Here is a 15,832-nt window from a genome sequence, read left to right as displayed (position 1 = left end):
TATACAGCATTGGGGGGGGGGATTGAAACTTGTCAGATCCACTGAAACTGCAATTACCAGAATTCATAGTCAAATGTTGACCAAGGTAGCCAGAAATTCTGGGATGTTAGGCCTAAATGTAAATGAAGGGCCTATAATGGTTTGGGTTTTGGTTTTGGTCTTGGAACGTAAATTAGAAGAAGTCTATGGCAGTGATTTCTCTACTATCACAATCCTGCCTGAACACGTATCAATGACAGATGCAATAACAACATAAAAAGAAAAAAAATGAACTGATATTGGGCCTAATAATTCAGACAATGTCCTGACTGATGTTCCTTTCCCAAGGAGTATGAAATCAAGTGATATAAAAAGCCCAAAAAGTTTAGAAAATCATAGTTAATACTGCGAGCATAATTTGATTGGAACAAAAGTGAGGTTTCATTAATGGGCATAGTACGTACATTTTAATCTAAAAAATTTGGATGTCTCTTCAGAATACAAGTAAATGTTTTACTGAAATCTAGTTAACTTTATTAAGTAAAATGTATATTTTAAGAGGTGTACTTAAGGCATATACTTGCAGTATTATTTATATAACCTTCTCCCTTTCGTTTTTTTAATAGTTCCTTCAGCAGTCAAAATTATCGAGATCTTGAGTAAAACGCAGTCACTGCATATTTCTTGGCTGCCAGGGGCTGGTCATGTGGATCAATACAGACTGGTTTTGCTGGAGAAAGATGTTCTAATTCAACAGATGAATCTAGAGAAAGATATTTTGTCATACAATTTTTCAGGATTAACACCAGGATGTCTATATAATTTGACAATAATTTCCAAGGCTCAGGGCATGGAGAACTATAATGTAAGACTAGTAAGAACTGGTAAGATTTGTCAAATCTTTTCCTAATAAGTTACATAATTAAAGGGTAAAGTAAAACCACTTTTTTCAAAATAAAACAGAGGTTTATTCATATAAATGTCCTTAAAATTAATTGCAATAGAATGTGGCATATTGTAAGAAGTACTTATGACTTTAATAGAAAAAAGTGGTTTAAATCTTGAACTATTTCAAAATAAGACTTTAACAGAATATTTTTTGCTTCCACTGAGGATTGTCCCATTCATCTCAGTATAGTCAGCACTTGCCATTTTATATATAAAAGTAGATAACCAAGTGTATCCTGTCATCAATGTTACCATTTCCGGTTTAGAAACTTACAACTACACAAAAAACGCCAGATAATTTTGAGAGCAGTTAAATATTGAACATTTGTATTTTACTCAAAATTCAATTCTATATGCAATATAAAATCCAAAGTTTACAATATTCAAAAGTGATCAGGCAAAGTTAAAAGTGTGATTGGACTATGTGAGATACTTTATGAATTGTTACATGATTCACAATACTTTGATCAAAACAGATAAATCTATGTCTAATCCTAAGCACTACATTGATGCCAAGCCAATGGAGCCTATAGACTATACTCCTTCTTACTCTGTTAGTATTGATAATTAAATTATTTCCAGCTCAAAATATTTTTAATGTAGAACTGTAAAGACGTGTAAAACTTACTGATTTGTAAATGGATCAGTCCAAAAAAAAAAAAATCCACAATAGTTCATTCTCACTGTGATCATGCCAGATCTCCACCCATGCTATTTGTGGGATGGTTCAGTGAGGTCCAAAAGGAAATCCTTCAATTTGGAAGCAAGAATTGAAGTTACACCAGGAAATAACTGAACCACCCCAGAATAATATGTGGAAAAGTGAGTTTTGTGCTTGCCTACAACACTGGTGCAAATATTTGGTGTACTGTGTGCTTGGTAACTAATTTTTTAAACTCTTTTTTTAATAGCTCCAGCCAAAGTCTTAGATTTGATGGTAGCTAATGATGACAGTCTGGATACACTGAAAGTGTCATGGAAGAGGCCTTCAGGAAACCTTGATTTCTACAATGTCACCTTATTTCATCATGGATCTTTTAAGGAAAGTAAAATTTTACAAGCACAAGTCACGGAGACTTATTTTGACAAGCTAATTTCTGGAAGTCTGTATGAAGTGAATGTCAATGCAATCAGTGGTGAATTATTCACCAAAGTGACAGCTCATGAAAGGACAAGTATGTTTCTCATTTTTCTAAGCATCTTCTAATCCGATCAGTATTTTGATCTTTTTGTGCCAATTGTTCTTGGGCAGTAAATACTATGGATTGGATTTAGATTACAGTTCATTGGTCATACCGATTTCAAAAGAAAATATTAATTAGTAAATCTTGAACTATATGTATGTAAAAGATTGCAATAATAATAATAATAATAATAATAATAATAATAATAATAATAATAATAATACAGTAAATACTATGGGTTGGATTTAGATTACAGTTCATTGGTCATACCGATTTCAAAAGAAAATATTAATTAGTAAATCTTGAACTATATGTATGTAAAAGATTACAATAATCCTCATTTGTTATCAAAATTATTGTATATCTGCTTACAGTCTTTATAATAATTTGTTCACCCTTCAGCATAAAAATATTATAACTGGAATAGAGCACAGTTAAAAAAATGAAATTAAATGATGCTTAAAATTCTCCCTATAAATCCTATGCCCAGCCATTCTCCCCTAGCTACGTGCCCAGTCCCAAATGAAGAAACAAAATATATCTGTCAGGAAGAATCTGTATTGTAGATAGGAAAAAGAGTTACTAACTCCTTCTCAGGCGGTGATTGTATCCTGCCAATGTGTTGCAAATCTTGCATTATATATAGACACAGGATTTTAAGTCACAAACTGGGATTTTGTAAACATTTTCAAAAGCATTTAGATGTTTATCAGTAGGAAGCTACCGAATTAATGAATGCTAATAGAATAACAATTTAAGGAAGAATTATTTATTCTGTGATAAACCACTTTCCTTTTATCTGGTATCATTTTGCATTCTGTGTTTCAGTTCCCCAAAAAGTTTCAGAATTGAAAGTAGACAGCATGGGTTGGTTGAGATGTCTGAAAGTAAGTTGGCTTCCCCCCACGGGAGACTGGGACAAATACCGTATTTTACTGTTTGACCGCTCTACATTACTGCTGAATATTACACTGGAGAAAGATAAAAGAGAATACATCATCAAGGATTTAGCACTCATTCCTGGAAGAAAATATGAGGTGGTCATTGCTGTAGAAAGTGGAGGATTACAGAATAAAGCCCACTGCAAAGGCAGAACAGGTGAGAAAACAGTTTGTTTGGGTTGGGTTTTTTTCCTATTATAGCCAGCAGAAATGTTGAAAAATTACAAGAGTTTGTCTGAAATGAGATTATGGAATACAAATACTACTTTGGGGGAAGGGACTGTGAAGTACATAAAAAAATATTTGAGACCTATTTCTTTCAGTCAATTAAAGAAGGGCAGTTGACTCTGAAATAAGCAATTGCTGTGGGTAGAAAGTTAAGAACTTCAGTTTTACAGAAAGGAAGGGAGTTGTCTGGAAAACAAAAGATAGGGTGCATAAGAAGACCGGGGTCAGAAACCCTGCCTTATCTTACACCTCATGTTGGTTGTTTTTCCTGCTACACCCTCACTTTTAATCCTTTATACACATTTTGACTTTTTGACATTGTACTTTTTATAATTATAAAGTGCAGGTTATTGTGGGCTACAGAAATGTACTATTCCTAAGCAAAAGTGGAGTGTTGCAGTAGAAACAGGCATATTTGTGATCATACCTTTTATTGTTTTTCTTTAAATCTGACCACATGAAAACTTGATTCACCTGATTTTAGTTGAGTCCGTCATTAATATACCTTACCACTGTTTCTAATTACACAGCCACACCAAATGTACCCAAAAGCACAGAAGTACGGTACTTCTTGCCATAGGAGTACTAGAAGGGTTCCATGATATCGTAACACAGGGATAATTTTGTGTTCATTAAGAGAGGTTCCATAACCATGTGTAACAATATGGGAAAGACCTTGAAAGACTTGGCGAAAAGACACTACCAAGAGAATGGTCAGATAAGAGACAACCTAGTCTGCATGTGGATGGTAGATGGCAGTGCTTTTTTTGTTAAAAAAAAAGTGCTGGAATTCACGCACGTCATATAACCCGCCTTGCCTACCCTGCAAGGTTCCATCCAAAAAAGGTGCTGGAACTCCGTTCTGGGCGTTCTATGAAAAAAAAAAAGCCCTGGTAGGCAGGGCAAGAAGTTCAGAAGAAATGCTCCATAGTTTCTCTCACTTTTAAGGGGAAAATGGGGAGGATTTTATTTTCAGACTTGCATGATCAATGTTGGCTTTGTGGGCTAAACCAGATAGAAATCACAACTAGGTGAGTTAATTCTACTTTACTGTAAAGCCAGACTCACAGAATCTTGCAAGCTTGAAAGTGCAATCCTCTTTCCTGTCTGCTTTTCATTGCCAGAAGCGGGGGGGGGGAGGTGTGTGTGTGTGTCTTTTCACAACCTCATGCCGCAACCATGATCCAGTTGCTGGCTATGCTGTCTCTTACTGACCATTTTCTTGGCAGCAGCTCTTTAGCCAATCCCCCAAGGTCTTTCCCACATACGATTACACCATGAGTTCAAAGCCCTTGTCTTTGTGCATTATCTCTATTCTATATGAATGGGAAAATGCATGGTTTTGATCATATAGTCATAGCTGATTATTTTTTTTATTGCCCCTGTGGACGCTCCCTGTTATAATGGTTTGGCTTGGCTCTCTATGGCTTGGCTACTGCAACTAATCAGTCTTTAAGAAAGGTATTGTTAAGTCATGAATTCTGGCTGTTTTTCTTTTTTTTTGTTTTGGTGTTTAAAATAGATCACTTGGTTATATATCTCCACAGCATGGCTGATTAGGTAGAGTTGGTGTACTCATAACTAAGTCTTTTGAGGGCTAATTTACCTTCTCCTCTCCAGGATTAGTTGAATGGGGTCATTTACTTTTATTGGTGTTTTCACAATATCCTAATTATCCTTCCCCATTGATTTGAGTTTTTGTAGGAATAAAGCCACTGTGGTTTCAAGAATAAATGCTCAATTTGTTCAATAGTGTCATCAGATTAAGGGCAACTCCCATAAACCTTCTCCTCAGTTTGAAGTCTCTCATTAAATGTCAAATCCTAAATAGTTTAGCTCAGTGCCAGATGGAATGGAACTGTGCTCAGCACTTAAGGCATACCTCTTCTAACACCAACTCAGTAGCTTGCAGATACAAACAGAGAAAAGTAAAAAAATAAAATAAAATAACCCATTGGCTTGAAAAACTAGCACTACAAGCTGTGAAGCCAGGCTCACTCAGGAAAGAAATACTTTTTACTTATGAGTAATATCATAGCTCAGTTGGTAGACCACACACATAAGGTCTTTTTCAACCATAGCACTACAACTAGCCATACCTGTGATGTGTTTCTTCATAATTTTTATCAAAACAATATTACTAACTCCTTTTCAAAATGCAGCTCCTCATAAAACCTCAATATTGTGACGGTATTTCTTTTTTTTCTCCCACAGCTCCACAGCCAGTTCTTCAGCTCCGCGTGAAGCAGGCTAATGAATCATCTCTAACAATCATGTGGGTGACCCCTCACTCTGACTGGGATCACTATGTGGTTTCACTAGGACACCGGTCCCTCACAATTGTCAACAGGGCTCTGGCTAAGGAAGCCAAGGAGTTTACTTACTGTGATCTGACTCCTGGACGAAAGTACACTGCTAATGTCACCACCATAAGTGGGGATTTGAGTAATTGGACTTCAATTGTGGGTCATACAGGTACCATACTATTGACATATTATTGGTCCTAACTACCTTGTGTGGTTTTCTTAGTTAATGCTTTTGAAAACTTCATGTCTTCTATAAATCAGAAATTATGTCTCCTCAGAATATACAAATCATGAAGAGCTCTGCAAGATTTGATCCAAAGTCATGTATAGACTAGAACTGGGACTGGCAACTTGGTGATTAAATGAAATGGTCATTAAGTGAAACCATGATTGTGTTTTTTCTTCAGTTTTCTTGGTCTATACTTTATAGACTAAAAAGATCTCATAAATGTGAAAATTTACAAGATGTGTAAACTTTTTCATCACCACTGCAACTCTGAACAGTTGTTAAATGAAGCAGTCTCTAAATAAGGACTACTAGCATTCTGTTCCCATTGTAGTCAACCAGATGTTTGCAGAATGCTCACGAGCAGAGCAGGAGCCAAAGCACTTTCAATTTTGTATATCAGCCTAGTGCTTTTGATGCTGGAGATAAATGTCTAGCCATCACAACAAGTATCCCCTGATAAGCTGATGCTTTAGGAATTTGTCATTTTAAAGCAATTTAGTTGGCAGCTATCATGGCATCTTGTGGCAGTGAATCAAATCTATCATGTCATCTTATTCACTTTTTTGCCTCTAAAGCAGACATGTCAAACTTGCTACGTCACATGACGTTGTGCAATGTATGAAAGCCTTTTTGCCATTGCTGGCAATGGGGTTGGCGCAGCTTCCGGATGATGTGTCCGGCCTGTGGGCTGGCAGTTTGACATCCCTGCTCTAAAGACATACCAATATGGTAACATTTCCTCAGAGAGGATTTATTTTAGGACCAATCATTTTCCTTGCCTTTTTCTGCATATTTTCTACCTGTCCAATAGTTAGTTTCTATATCTAGCATTCCGAGAATTGCAATATCTGGGATCTATATAAATGCTTTACAATATTAGCAGCTTGGTTTTGCTCATGGGATGTGCTTTTTATAGTATTTGTTTGATATGTTGATATTTCATTGAACTGTGATAACTGCAATATCTCTGTCTTGGTCAATTTTTCCCAGTAAGATATAAACACATATATGCAACACTAAGAGGTTTTGCCGCAGTCCACATCACGGTTTGCTTATTTACACAGAACTCTGATTGCATGCCATTACATATTCCTCCATTTTGAAGAGATCTTTTTGCAAATTTTCACCACCACTTTTCTTTAAACATCCTTAATCATTGGTTTTGTGTACAAATACAATCACCTCACTCTTCACCCATGACTTCACATTCCTTATTTATTAAATTACAAATTCATAATCATAATAATTAAATTACAAATTCATAATCATAATTCATAATCATAATATTGGTAGGGACCTTGGAGGTCATCCAGTCCAACCCCCTGCTCAGGCAGGAAACCCTATACCATTTCAGACAAATGGCTGTCCAGTCTCTTTTTAAAAACCTCCAGTGTTGGAGCATTCACAGCTTCTGGAGGCAGGTTGTTCCACTGATTAATTGTTCTATTGCAAACCCCAGTATTTACATATTCCACTGTAATAACTTTATATTTATTTTTACATCTGCTCCTTTAACTAAGAGTTTAGTTTAACTAATAAGCAGATATGTCCTCTTATGCTGTGACCTTTATTTAAGGATTTTTGGTGAAAAACTTCATTGAAAGGCTTTTCGAGCTGTAAACTATATTCATTGGATCATGCTATTCATTTGACTTTGGGAATTTTTTACAGGATGCCTTGCATCAAGATCTCTTTCGGATGGCATTTTTCATTGGTACATGTAGGCTTCTGTAAGGAAGAAAAACGTTGTAACAAGTGTCCTTGGCAAAAATACGTTTTGTTCCACCCTCCAGTATTAAAACTGATTCTAAGAGCTTTCGTTCCCAAGAGACCAATAATTTTCAAATTTCAGAAATGTTCAAGACATTTGAACATTTGACCATGTACAGGTAGTCCTTGACTTACAACAGTTCTTTTAGTGACCATTCAAAGTTACAACACTGAAAAAAGTGACTTATGACCATTTTTCACACAATCGTTGCAGCATCCCCATTGTCATGTGATCAAAATTCAGACACTTGGCAACTGACTGTTATGTCAGAGCCTTGGTGGAGCAGAGGGCTAATGCCTCCTTAAGTAACACCAGCTGCCTGCAATTAGTGCAGGTTCGAGTCCCACCAGGCTCAAGGTTGACTCAGCCTTCCATCCTTCCGAGGTAGGTAAAATGAGGACCCAGATTGTTGGGGGCAATTAAGCTGACTTTGTAATAATGCCGCTTGGGGTGTGTGTGTGAAAGCCCTAATAAGCAGGCATTTACATAGAATGAAGGCTACTGCTAAGCTTGTAAGCCGCCCTGAGTCTTCGGAGAAGGGCGGGATATAAATGGAATTAAAATAAATAAAAATAAATAAATAAATGTATGACGGTTGCAGTGTCCCGGGGTCACGTGATCCCCTTTTGTGACCTTCTGACAAGCAATGGGAAAGCCAGATTTACTTAAGAACCATGCCACTAACTTAACAATTGCAGTGATTCACTTAACAGCTGTGGCAAGAAAGGTCATAAAATGGGACAAAATTCACTTAACAAATATCTCACTTAGCAACAACTTTTGGGCTCAATTGTGGCCATAAGTCAAGGACTACCTGTATTATGGATTTTACTGGTATGATTTTGAATTTTTATGCGAGTGTTATGTAAATATAAACCGTAATTTCATGCATTAACCCTCATGCTAATCTTCTAGTTCCAGCACAAGTGATGAGCTTAAATGTAGCAAACCAAGGAACAAGCAACAGTCTATTCACCAACTGGATAAGGCCAAAAGGAGATGTAGATTCATACCAAGTGTTGGTCATTCATGAAAATGTTGTCATAAAAAATGAGACTGTTCCCAGTGATACCGTTAAGTACCACTTCCAGTCCTTAAAGCCTGGAGGACTCTATTCAGTAGTTGTTACCACTATTAGTGGAGGAATATCTTCCAGACAAGTGATTGCTGAAGGAAGAACAGGTAGGTAGATAATGTATACATTTATTCATGAGTGAATATGTTAAAATGACTGTATCACGTCTGTCCTTCAGAGAGGAAACCAAATCAGCAATACTTTAAAATAGTGGTCAGGTGGCTTCTGACTGACTTGTCTTGGTGGAAGACTAGATTGGTTGGATGGACCTGGGTAGGAGACTAGCAAGTCAAACAATGGCTGGAAAAGTCTAGTGACTGAACCAGCAAATAAAAAAAACTGGAAAAAAGGCAATGGGAATTGATTCCATATTGCTCCACGTTTGGATCCATTAAATCATCAGGAATAAATCTCAGCTGGGATAGTAGTTCTTGGGGATTAAAATGTCCAATGGTGGTTGTGGAGAAAGCGATGATGATAACTGAAAATGCCTGCTTCTTAAAGAACTCGGTGTTTTTGTTTTAATGTTGCCCAAATACCTCTGTTTTTAAAATATTCCTTAATTCTGGAATGTGCTAGAATAGCCATTCCTAACTTAGTGCCCAATAATCATGCTGGCTGGGGTATAGGAACTGGCCAACATGTCTGGTGACGGTTGAATAACATTTGAGAGGTTGTGGCTTTATTTACAAGGCTAAGAAATCTGAAGCATTCTTCAAATGGAGCATATAGTAAGGTAAGAAAAAGAAAGCTTTACTTTTTTCTTGAAAGATAAAATAAAATGTGAGTATAATTACAGGTTGATAGCCAATTTAGCATAGCAGTTAAGGCACTGAAGTAGAACTGATAGACCCTGAGTTCCAGTTCTGCCTTAGGCATGAAGCCAGCTGGGTGACCTTCATCTAGTCAACTCTCAACTCTAAGAAAGGAACAATAGCAAACGTCTTCTGAAATCTTGCCTTGAGCACTGCAGGCACTTATCCTGCCACTCCCCAGATTTAAAGGCACTATCTCTCCCCACCCCCCCATCCCAAAAAAAACAGATTAAATTATTTTTTCAGGTCTTCTGAAAATTCACTCGACCACACAAATTGAAATTGTTTTTTTGGAACTGACATTTTTCAGTATCTTCAAAAGAAAATAATGAAAGATTTATTCATTGAGCTTTGTTCATATTTGTATCATGGATTTTCCATTCTTCAGCTTATGTGAAAAGCTGTGATCATATACACACTCTTTCCTTTTAAGAATAAAGTTGCTCACAAACATTTGATAGGAGTATGGTGAATTTCTTAAGTGATAGGTAAAATCTTGAGTTAATGCTTTTCAGTTACAGAATTTATATATTTTAAAAGCCTAAATTAATAGAGTCAGATATTTTGAGGATATATCATTTTATAATATGATTCAGATAATTATTGAAAGAAACTTGAAAAACAAATGTGAAAAAAATTAAAATTCATTCTCAGATAAATTGTTCATAAATCTTTCCACTAGAGGGCAGGCAACTTCAAAATTTGTGAAAGTAAAGTATTCTGTTGCAGCACCTCCAAGTTTGGCTGATCATTTTGCTTTTTTTTTTAAGATGAACAACTGTAAATAAGATTCCTTGTACGTATTTGTGTGTGTATGTGTTGTTTTAATTAATGTTTGGTGTCTAAGCTCTATATCATTTCCTTTTAACTGCAAGAATTGCTGATTCAATAAACTATATTGTACTAGCAACATAAGTACAGAGTAACTTTTTTCTGCTGGGTGTCCAAAACATTGAATTAAATTCGTAGAAGAGAGTATTGTGAATGCCATAGTCAGCACCAAGGTTACATGACTATTTTAGCCCCCATCCCAGGATTGTTTTAGGCTGAACTAATTTCCGCCAGTCAGCAATCAATGAATGTTACTTATAGGGAGAATGGAGGTTTAACCCTTCATTTCTACTGTATAGTAGAAACAATATTTAGAACAGAATAACTCGTCCTTGCTTTTTTATGCTTTATTTTTCATTTCCTTGTGGCCACACAGCAAACTATAGTGGGGCAGGAGGAATAAGCACCTCCATTCTCTTCCTGCGGTAACAGTGATCACAATCAGCTGATTGCATTTTAAATTTATTTTTTTACTGCAGCACTTTACGGGGGGGGGGAAGCTCTGTGGTGGCCAGAATTGCCATCTGATTGGAGGTAAAATGAAGTAGAGAGAAAGGCCACCACTTTTTGTTTTGATTTTTCCACTCAGGTTTTGCTTCAGTCTCACCCTGAATTATAATGTCCCTCCCGCCAACAAATTATCCTAAGGGAATTGATTCTCAGTAGAAAAAGAGATCATCCCACTGCCTTGGTCTTCTAGATGAAGGAAGCTCTAAGCTTCCAGAAGAACAGGTGTGCAGGTAGTCCTCAGCTTACGACAGTTGGGACCAAAATTTCAGTTGCTAAGCAAGGGAAAATTTTACAACCTTTTTTCCACTGTTGTTAGGCAAATAACTGCAGTTGTTAAATGAATCATGAGGTCATTAAGTGAATTTGGCTTCCCTCATTGACTTTGTCAGAAACCAGCTGAGAAGGTTAGAAATGGTGATCACGTGATCTTGGGACACTGCAACAGTCAAAAATAGGTGCCAGTTGCCAGCACCCAAATTTTGATCATGTGACTGTGAAGTATGCTACGACAGTTGTAAGTGTGAGGACTAATTACTCACTTTTTCCAGTGCCACTATAGTCACTAAATGAACTATTGTAATTCAAGGACTACCAGTATTTTTCTGCACCAAAAGAATGAAGAATCTCATGGAAACTTAAAAACTAACAATTGGCATTGCATAAACTTTCTCGAATCAGAGTTCCACTTCAGGACTGAGATCTAAAATGCTTATGCAATAACACATTTTTGTCATTTTTTTAGGTGTCACAAAATTCTCTGTTGTTATAAATGTGGACCTTATCGGGAAACTTTCTCTGAACACCTGGTAAACTGAAAACTTTCTGTTGCTTTGATGTGCAGTTCCTTCCAGCGTAAGTGGAGTCACTGTGAACAATTCAGGGCGGAGTGATTATTTGAGTGTTTCCTGGCTGCCAGCTGCGGGGGATGTGGATAGCTACATGGTGACACTCTCCCATGGAGGTCAGACTGTTCATATCCTCACCATTGCAAAATCCACCAGCGAGTGCTCCTTCAACACTCTCACACCGGGTCGTCTTTATGATGTGACGATAACAACCAAGAGTGGGAAATATGAAAACAAGTCTTTCAGTCAAGAGAGAACAGGTAAAAAAAAAAGCTGAAAGAAGACGTTTGAATGTATTCAGCTAACTATGGATCTACCATAGCTCTATTGGGAAAGCTTGTAGGTATGTCTGAGATACACAGACACACGCAGGCACACACACACACACACATGTATTGTGTCTCCCTGAGCTGTATGCTATATAACACAGGTGTCAAACTTGCAATGTCACGTGACATGTCACGATGTATCACGACTTTTTTCCCATTGCCGGCAATGGGGTAGACGCAGTTTTGGCGTGACGCATCTGGCCCGTGGGCCAGCAGTTTGACACCCCTGCTATATAATGTCAAGAAAGGAAAAAGCACCAAGCTTTGCTCTTAAGTGAATGGCAAAATATTGTTTGAACGGGTCTGCCTGCTAAATGGTTGCATTAAAGAAAAATGTTGTGAATAAAAAATTGTTAAAGATCATTAGGAATTGAGAATAAATATGTATTTTCATTCAGATAAAAACAAGAGCATTGCTTTTGATTGTTCAGTGTTATCATACTTTATACACGTTAGAATACATTTAATATTTTTCTCATAAAAATATAAAAACAATGAGTTGTGCTATGAACCAAAAAGTATTTGCTATTTTAAAAGGGAATATTAGTTTCTAACAGAACAAATACAAAAAGGCCAAAAATATACAATCACTTATCCTCCCATTTAGATCAGTGTGATATTGTGAAATAAATGTTTGTAACTATATATTATTGTATGTTCTCCTGAAAGTCTAGGCTCCAACTAACAGTTTACAGAAACAAGTTCTAACCCTTAATAAATAAAGTAAATATTTAAGAACCTTGTAGTATTTAAAGTGTACTCTAAAACTGACTATGTATTTACTATTTGAGTCAGGGGACAAGTAGTGTGTAACTGTGTTCTGGGAAGCTAATTATATATGCATAAATGTTTTGGATTGCTAACAAAGAATTAAAGGGAGACTGATATAGCCATTTCAAACTTATTTGTTCTCATCAGTCAGCCACACCCTTCTGAGATTTGAACGTGGGCTGATTGCACATTAGGCAGTTGTTTTTTTTAAAAAAAAAAGATTTGGCCCTTATTTGGGCTGGCAAGGTGTTCAAAACACTCATATATAGAGAAATTATACAGTGATTAATATATTGGTCACAATACCATTATTTTATTTTAGGCAACAACATACTATATAACACTTATTTTATTCATGCATACTGTAGCCCTGGGAAATAAGTCATTTATATAGAGGAGAACAGAGAAGGACAATAAAAATAGGATTTTGCTCAATTTTTACATATCCAGACAAATCATTTTGGCCTAGATAGGAAGACTCATTTGTAATGTTAGTAGCTCGATAATTACTGGCCTGAAATCAGATACTCATCACAATACTATGTTTATCAGGATAAATTTTACTACATACAACTACAGCTAGGTCAGAATGATTATCCTTTCCTTAGAGTTGACATGTAACAATTCCTTTCTCAAATTACTTTGTGTATCGACTGTATCAAGTATAATGGCACATTGGAGTATGTTTTATCTTTTCAGTTCCTTCAAATGTCCAGGGACTCACGGTGAGCAATTCTGCAAGAAGTGACTATTTAAAGGTATCCTGGCTACATGCCACTGGAGACTATGACAATTATGAAGTGATCATCAAGCACAACAATGATTTCATTCAAACAAAAACTGTCCCCAAGGATGTCAATGAATGTATATTCACTAACCTGATTTCAGGAAGGCTTTATAGTGTAACTGTTTGCACAAGGAGTGGAAAATACGAAACCAGTGAAAGGGCCAATGGAAGGACAGGTAAGTGAATGTTCAAGAGTGGTTCAAATAAGCTATACTTTAAAATTAAAAATCCAGTTTAAATATTACACATCTGAACTGAGGATCTTATTAATTGAACTGATTGTTAAGGACTGTTTTCCTATGTAAAGAAAGATCAAGTGCCTGTCTTATAATTTGATGTTTATGACCAGCTAATAAATTAAAACAAATCAACAAATTCAAATCAAGATGAACAGTTGTATGACTGTTAGCAACTAAGAGAATAGGCATTAACTTTCAGTCTCCTGAAGAAACACTATTTTGTCCAGTGAGTAACATTCTTCATTTCAAGAATGCCCTGGATCAGGCTTTCCCAAGCTGCTATATTTATTAAAGAACATAGAAGTGAAAAATTTGCCCAAATTAAATATAAGATGTGTGTGCATGCTTGCATATGTACATTTATGACAAATAAGTTCTGGAAAGAAAGAGATAATGTCGTCTCCCATCATACAGCATTTCCTGTAAAAATATCTCTGTACATTCCTAAGAAACAAATTGAATCATAGCATGCTAGCTATCACCAGAATAGTGTTTAACCTCATTCCTCAAAAAGAATATGTAGAATCTTTTAACATGTTTAAAGGATATGTTAAATATTTTCCCTAAGTAAAGGAACCTAGGTTATATCATCTCATATATGGATGCCATGTCAAAAACACTACTGAGTTATAAAAGATGTATCAGTTGGTTTAGGTTACATAAATATTTCTATAAAGGTAGAATGCAAATAATTAAAATTCATGCTCACTCAAAAATATATGTATTTCAAAATGATTAAAATCATTTCTGAATGTATGTACAGGTAGTCCTCAATTTGTGACTACAATTGAGCCCACAATTTTAATTGCTAAGTGAGATGGTTGTTAAGTGAGTTTTGCCTGATTTTTTATGACCTTTCCTGCCATAGTTGTTAAGTGAATCAAAGTAGTTGTTAGTAACACAATTGCTAAGTGAATCTGGCTTCCCCATTGACTTAGCTTGTCGGAAGGTTGCAAAAGGTGATCACATGACACTGAGATGCTGCAACCATCATAAATAGGAGTCATTTGCCAAGCATCTGAATTTTGATCATGTAACCATGGGGATGCTGCAATGTTCGAAAGTGTGAAAAATAGTGATTACTCACTTTTTCCATTCCTCTTGTAACTTTGAACAGTCATTAAACAAAGCTGAGGACTATCTGCTCAGTTATCCTAGGCAACAAGAATGCATGCAGCTCTCCATAGGTAAATGAATAGGTTGGTGAAGAAAGGTCTATGGGCCCTCTTCTGTACCAGTCACATAAATCAAGTGGGCTAAAGAAATGGCAATCCTCCCCTTTGCAAGAGCTTTCTTCCTCTTTCAGTTTAATGCTTTTAGGCTTTTAGTTCAGTTCAGTAAAAAATATCCTTAATTATCACACAGTAAGCTAATTATAGGATTTTTTATAATAACTTTCTTGATGGCTAATAATATTTGTGGTCTTATTTAAAAGCTGGTCAAAATGAGTAAACTGTTCCTCAAGGCTGTGTGTGTGTTTGTGTATATGTATATTTGTTACCTCACACTGTCCTTTCCCTCATTCTTCAGTTCCAGAATCCGTAAAAGAGTTGACTCTTAGTGACAGAAGTACTGAAGATTTATATATTACTTGGTCCAAAGCTGATGGAGATGTTGATCAGTATGAGATCCAGCTTCTGTTCAATGACATGAAAGTTTTTCCACCTCATCACCTTGAAAATACTGTCGAATCATTCAAGTTTACATCCCTCACTCCAGGCCGCCTCTACAAAATTGTTGTCATGACAATAAGTGGCGAAGCACAGCGCTCTACTTTCATAGAAGGATTGACAGGTTAGGAAAAAATATATCAAAAGACTTCTGAACTTGCCTTTGTTGGGTTACGAATGCATGAGAGCAGTAATTTTTTCACAAATTTGGGACAATGCAATATGATCCAGTACAGAGGTCCCCAACCATTTGGGCACCAGGGACCGGTTCTGTGGAGAAAGGTTTTTCCACAGACCAGAATGTGTATGGTTTTGTATGCTGCCTGCATCCCATGGATGGGGCTTTGCTTGTTTGTGCAAACTGGTTGCTGGCA

General features: G+C 36.4%; 1 protein-coding gene across 1 annotated transcript in view; it reads left to right on the top strand.

The window, feature by feature from the left end:
• The window catches only part of PTPRB (protein tyrosine phosphatase receptor type B), a 50,787-nt gene that overhangs the window by 5,776 nt on the left and 29,179 nt on the right, over positions 1-15,832 (top strand). The window contains exons 4-11 of the mRNA XM_083365424.1: positions 606-863; positions 1,839-2,102; positions 2,940-3,209; positions 5,495-5,755; positions 8,502-8,768; positions 11,659-11,922; positions 13,462-13,725; positions 15,319-15,582. Coding sequence (XP_083221550.1) covers positions 606-863; positions 1,839-2,102; positions 2,940-3,209; positions 5,495-5,755; positions 8,502-8,768; positions 11,659-11,922; positions 13,462-13,725; positions 15,319-15,582 — 2,112 coding nt within the window. The remainder of the gene's footprint in view (positions 1-605; positions 864-1,838; positions 2,103-2,939; positions 3,210-5,494; positions 5,756-8,501; positions 8,769-11,658; positions 11,923-13,461; positions 13,726-15,318; positions 15,583-15,832) is intronic.

This window comes from Vipera ursinii, assembly GCF_947247035.1.
Source record: "Vipera ursinii genome assembly, chromosome: 6".
Taxonomy (NCBI): Eukaryota; Metazoa; Chordata; class Lepidosauria; order Squamata; family Viperidae; genus Vipera; species Vipera ursinii.
This window is presented reverse-complemented; position numbering and strand designations above follow the sequence as displayed.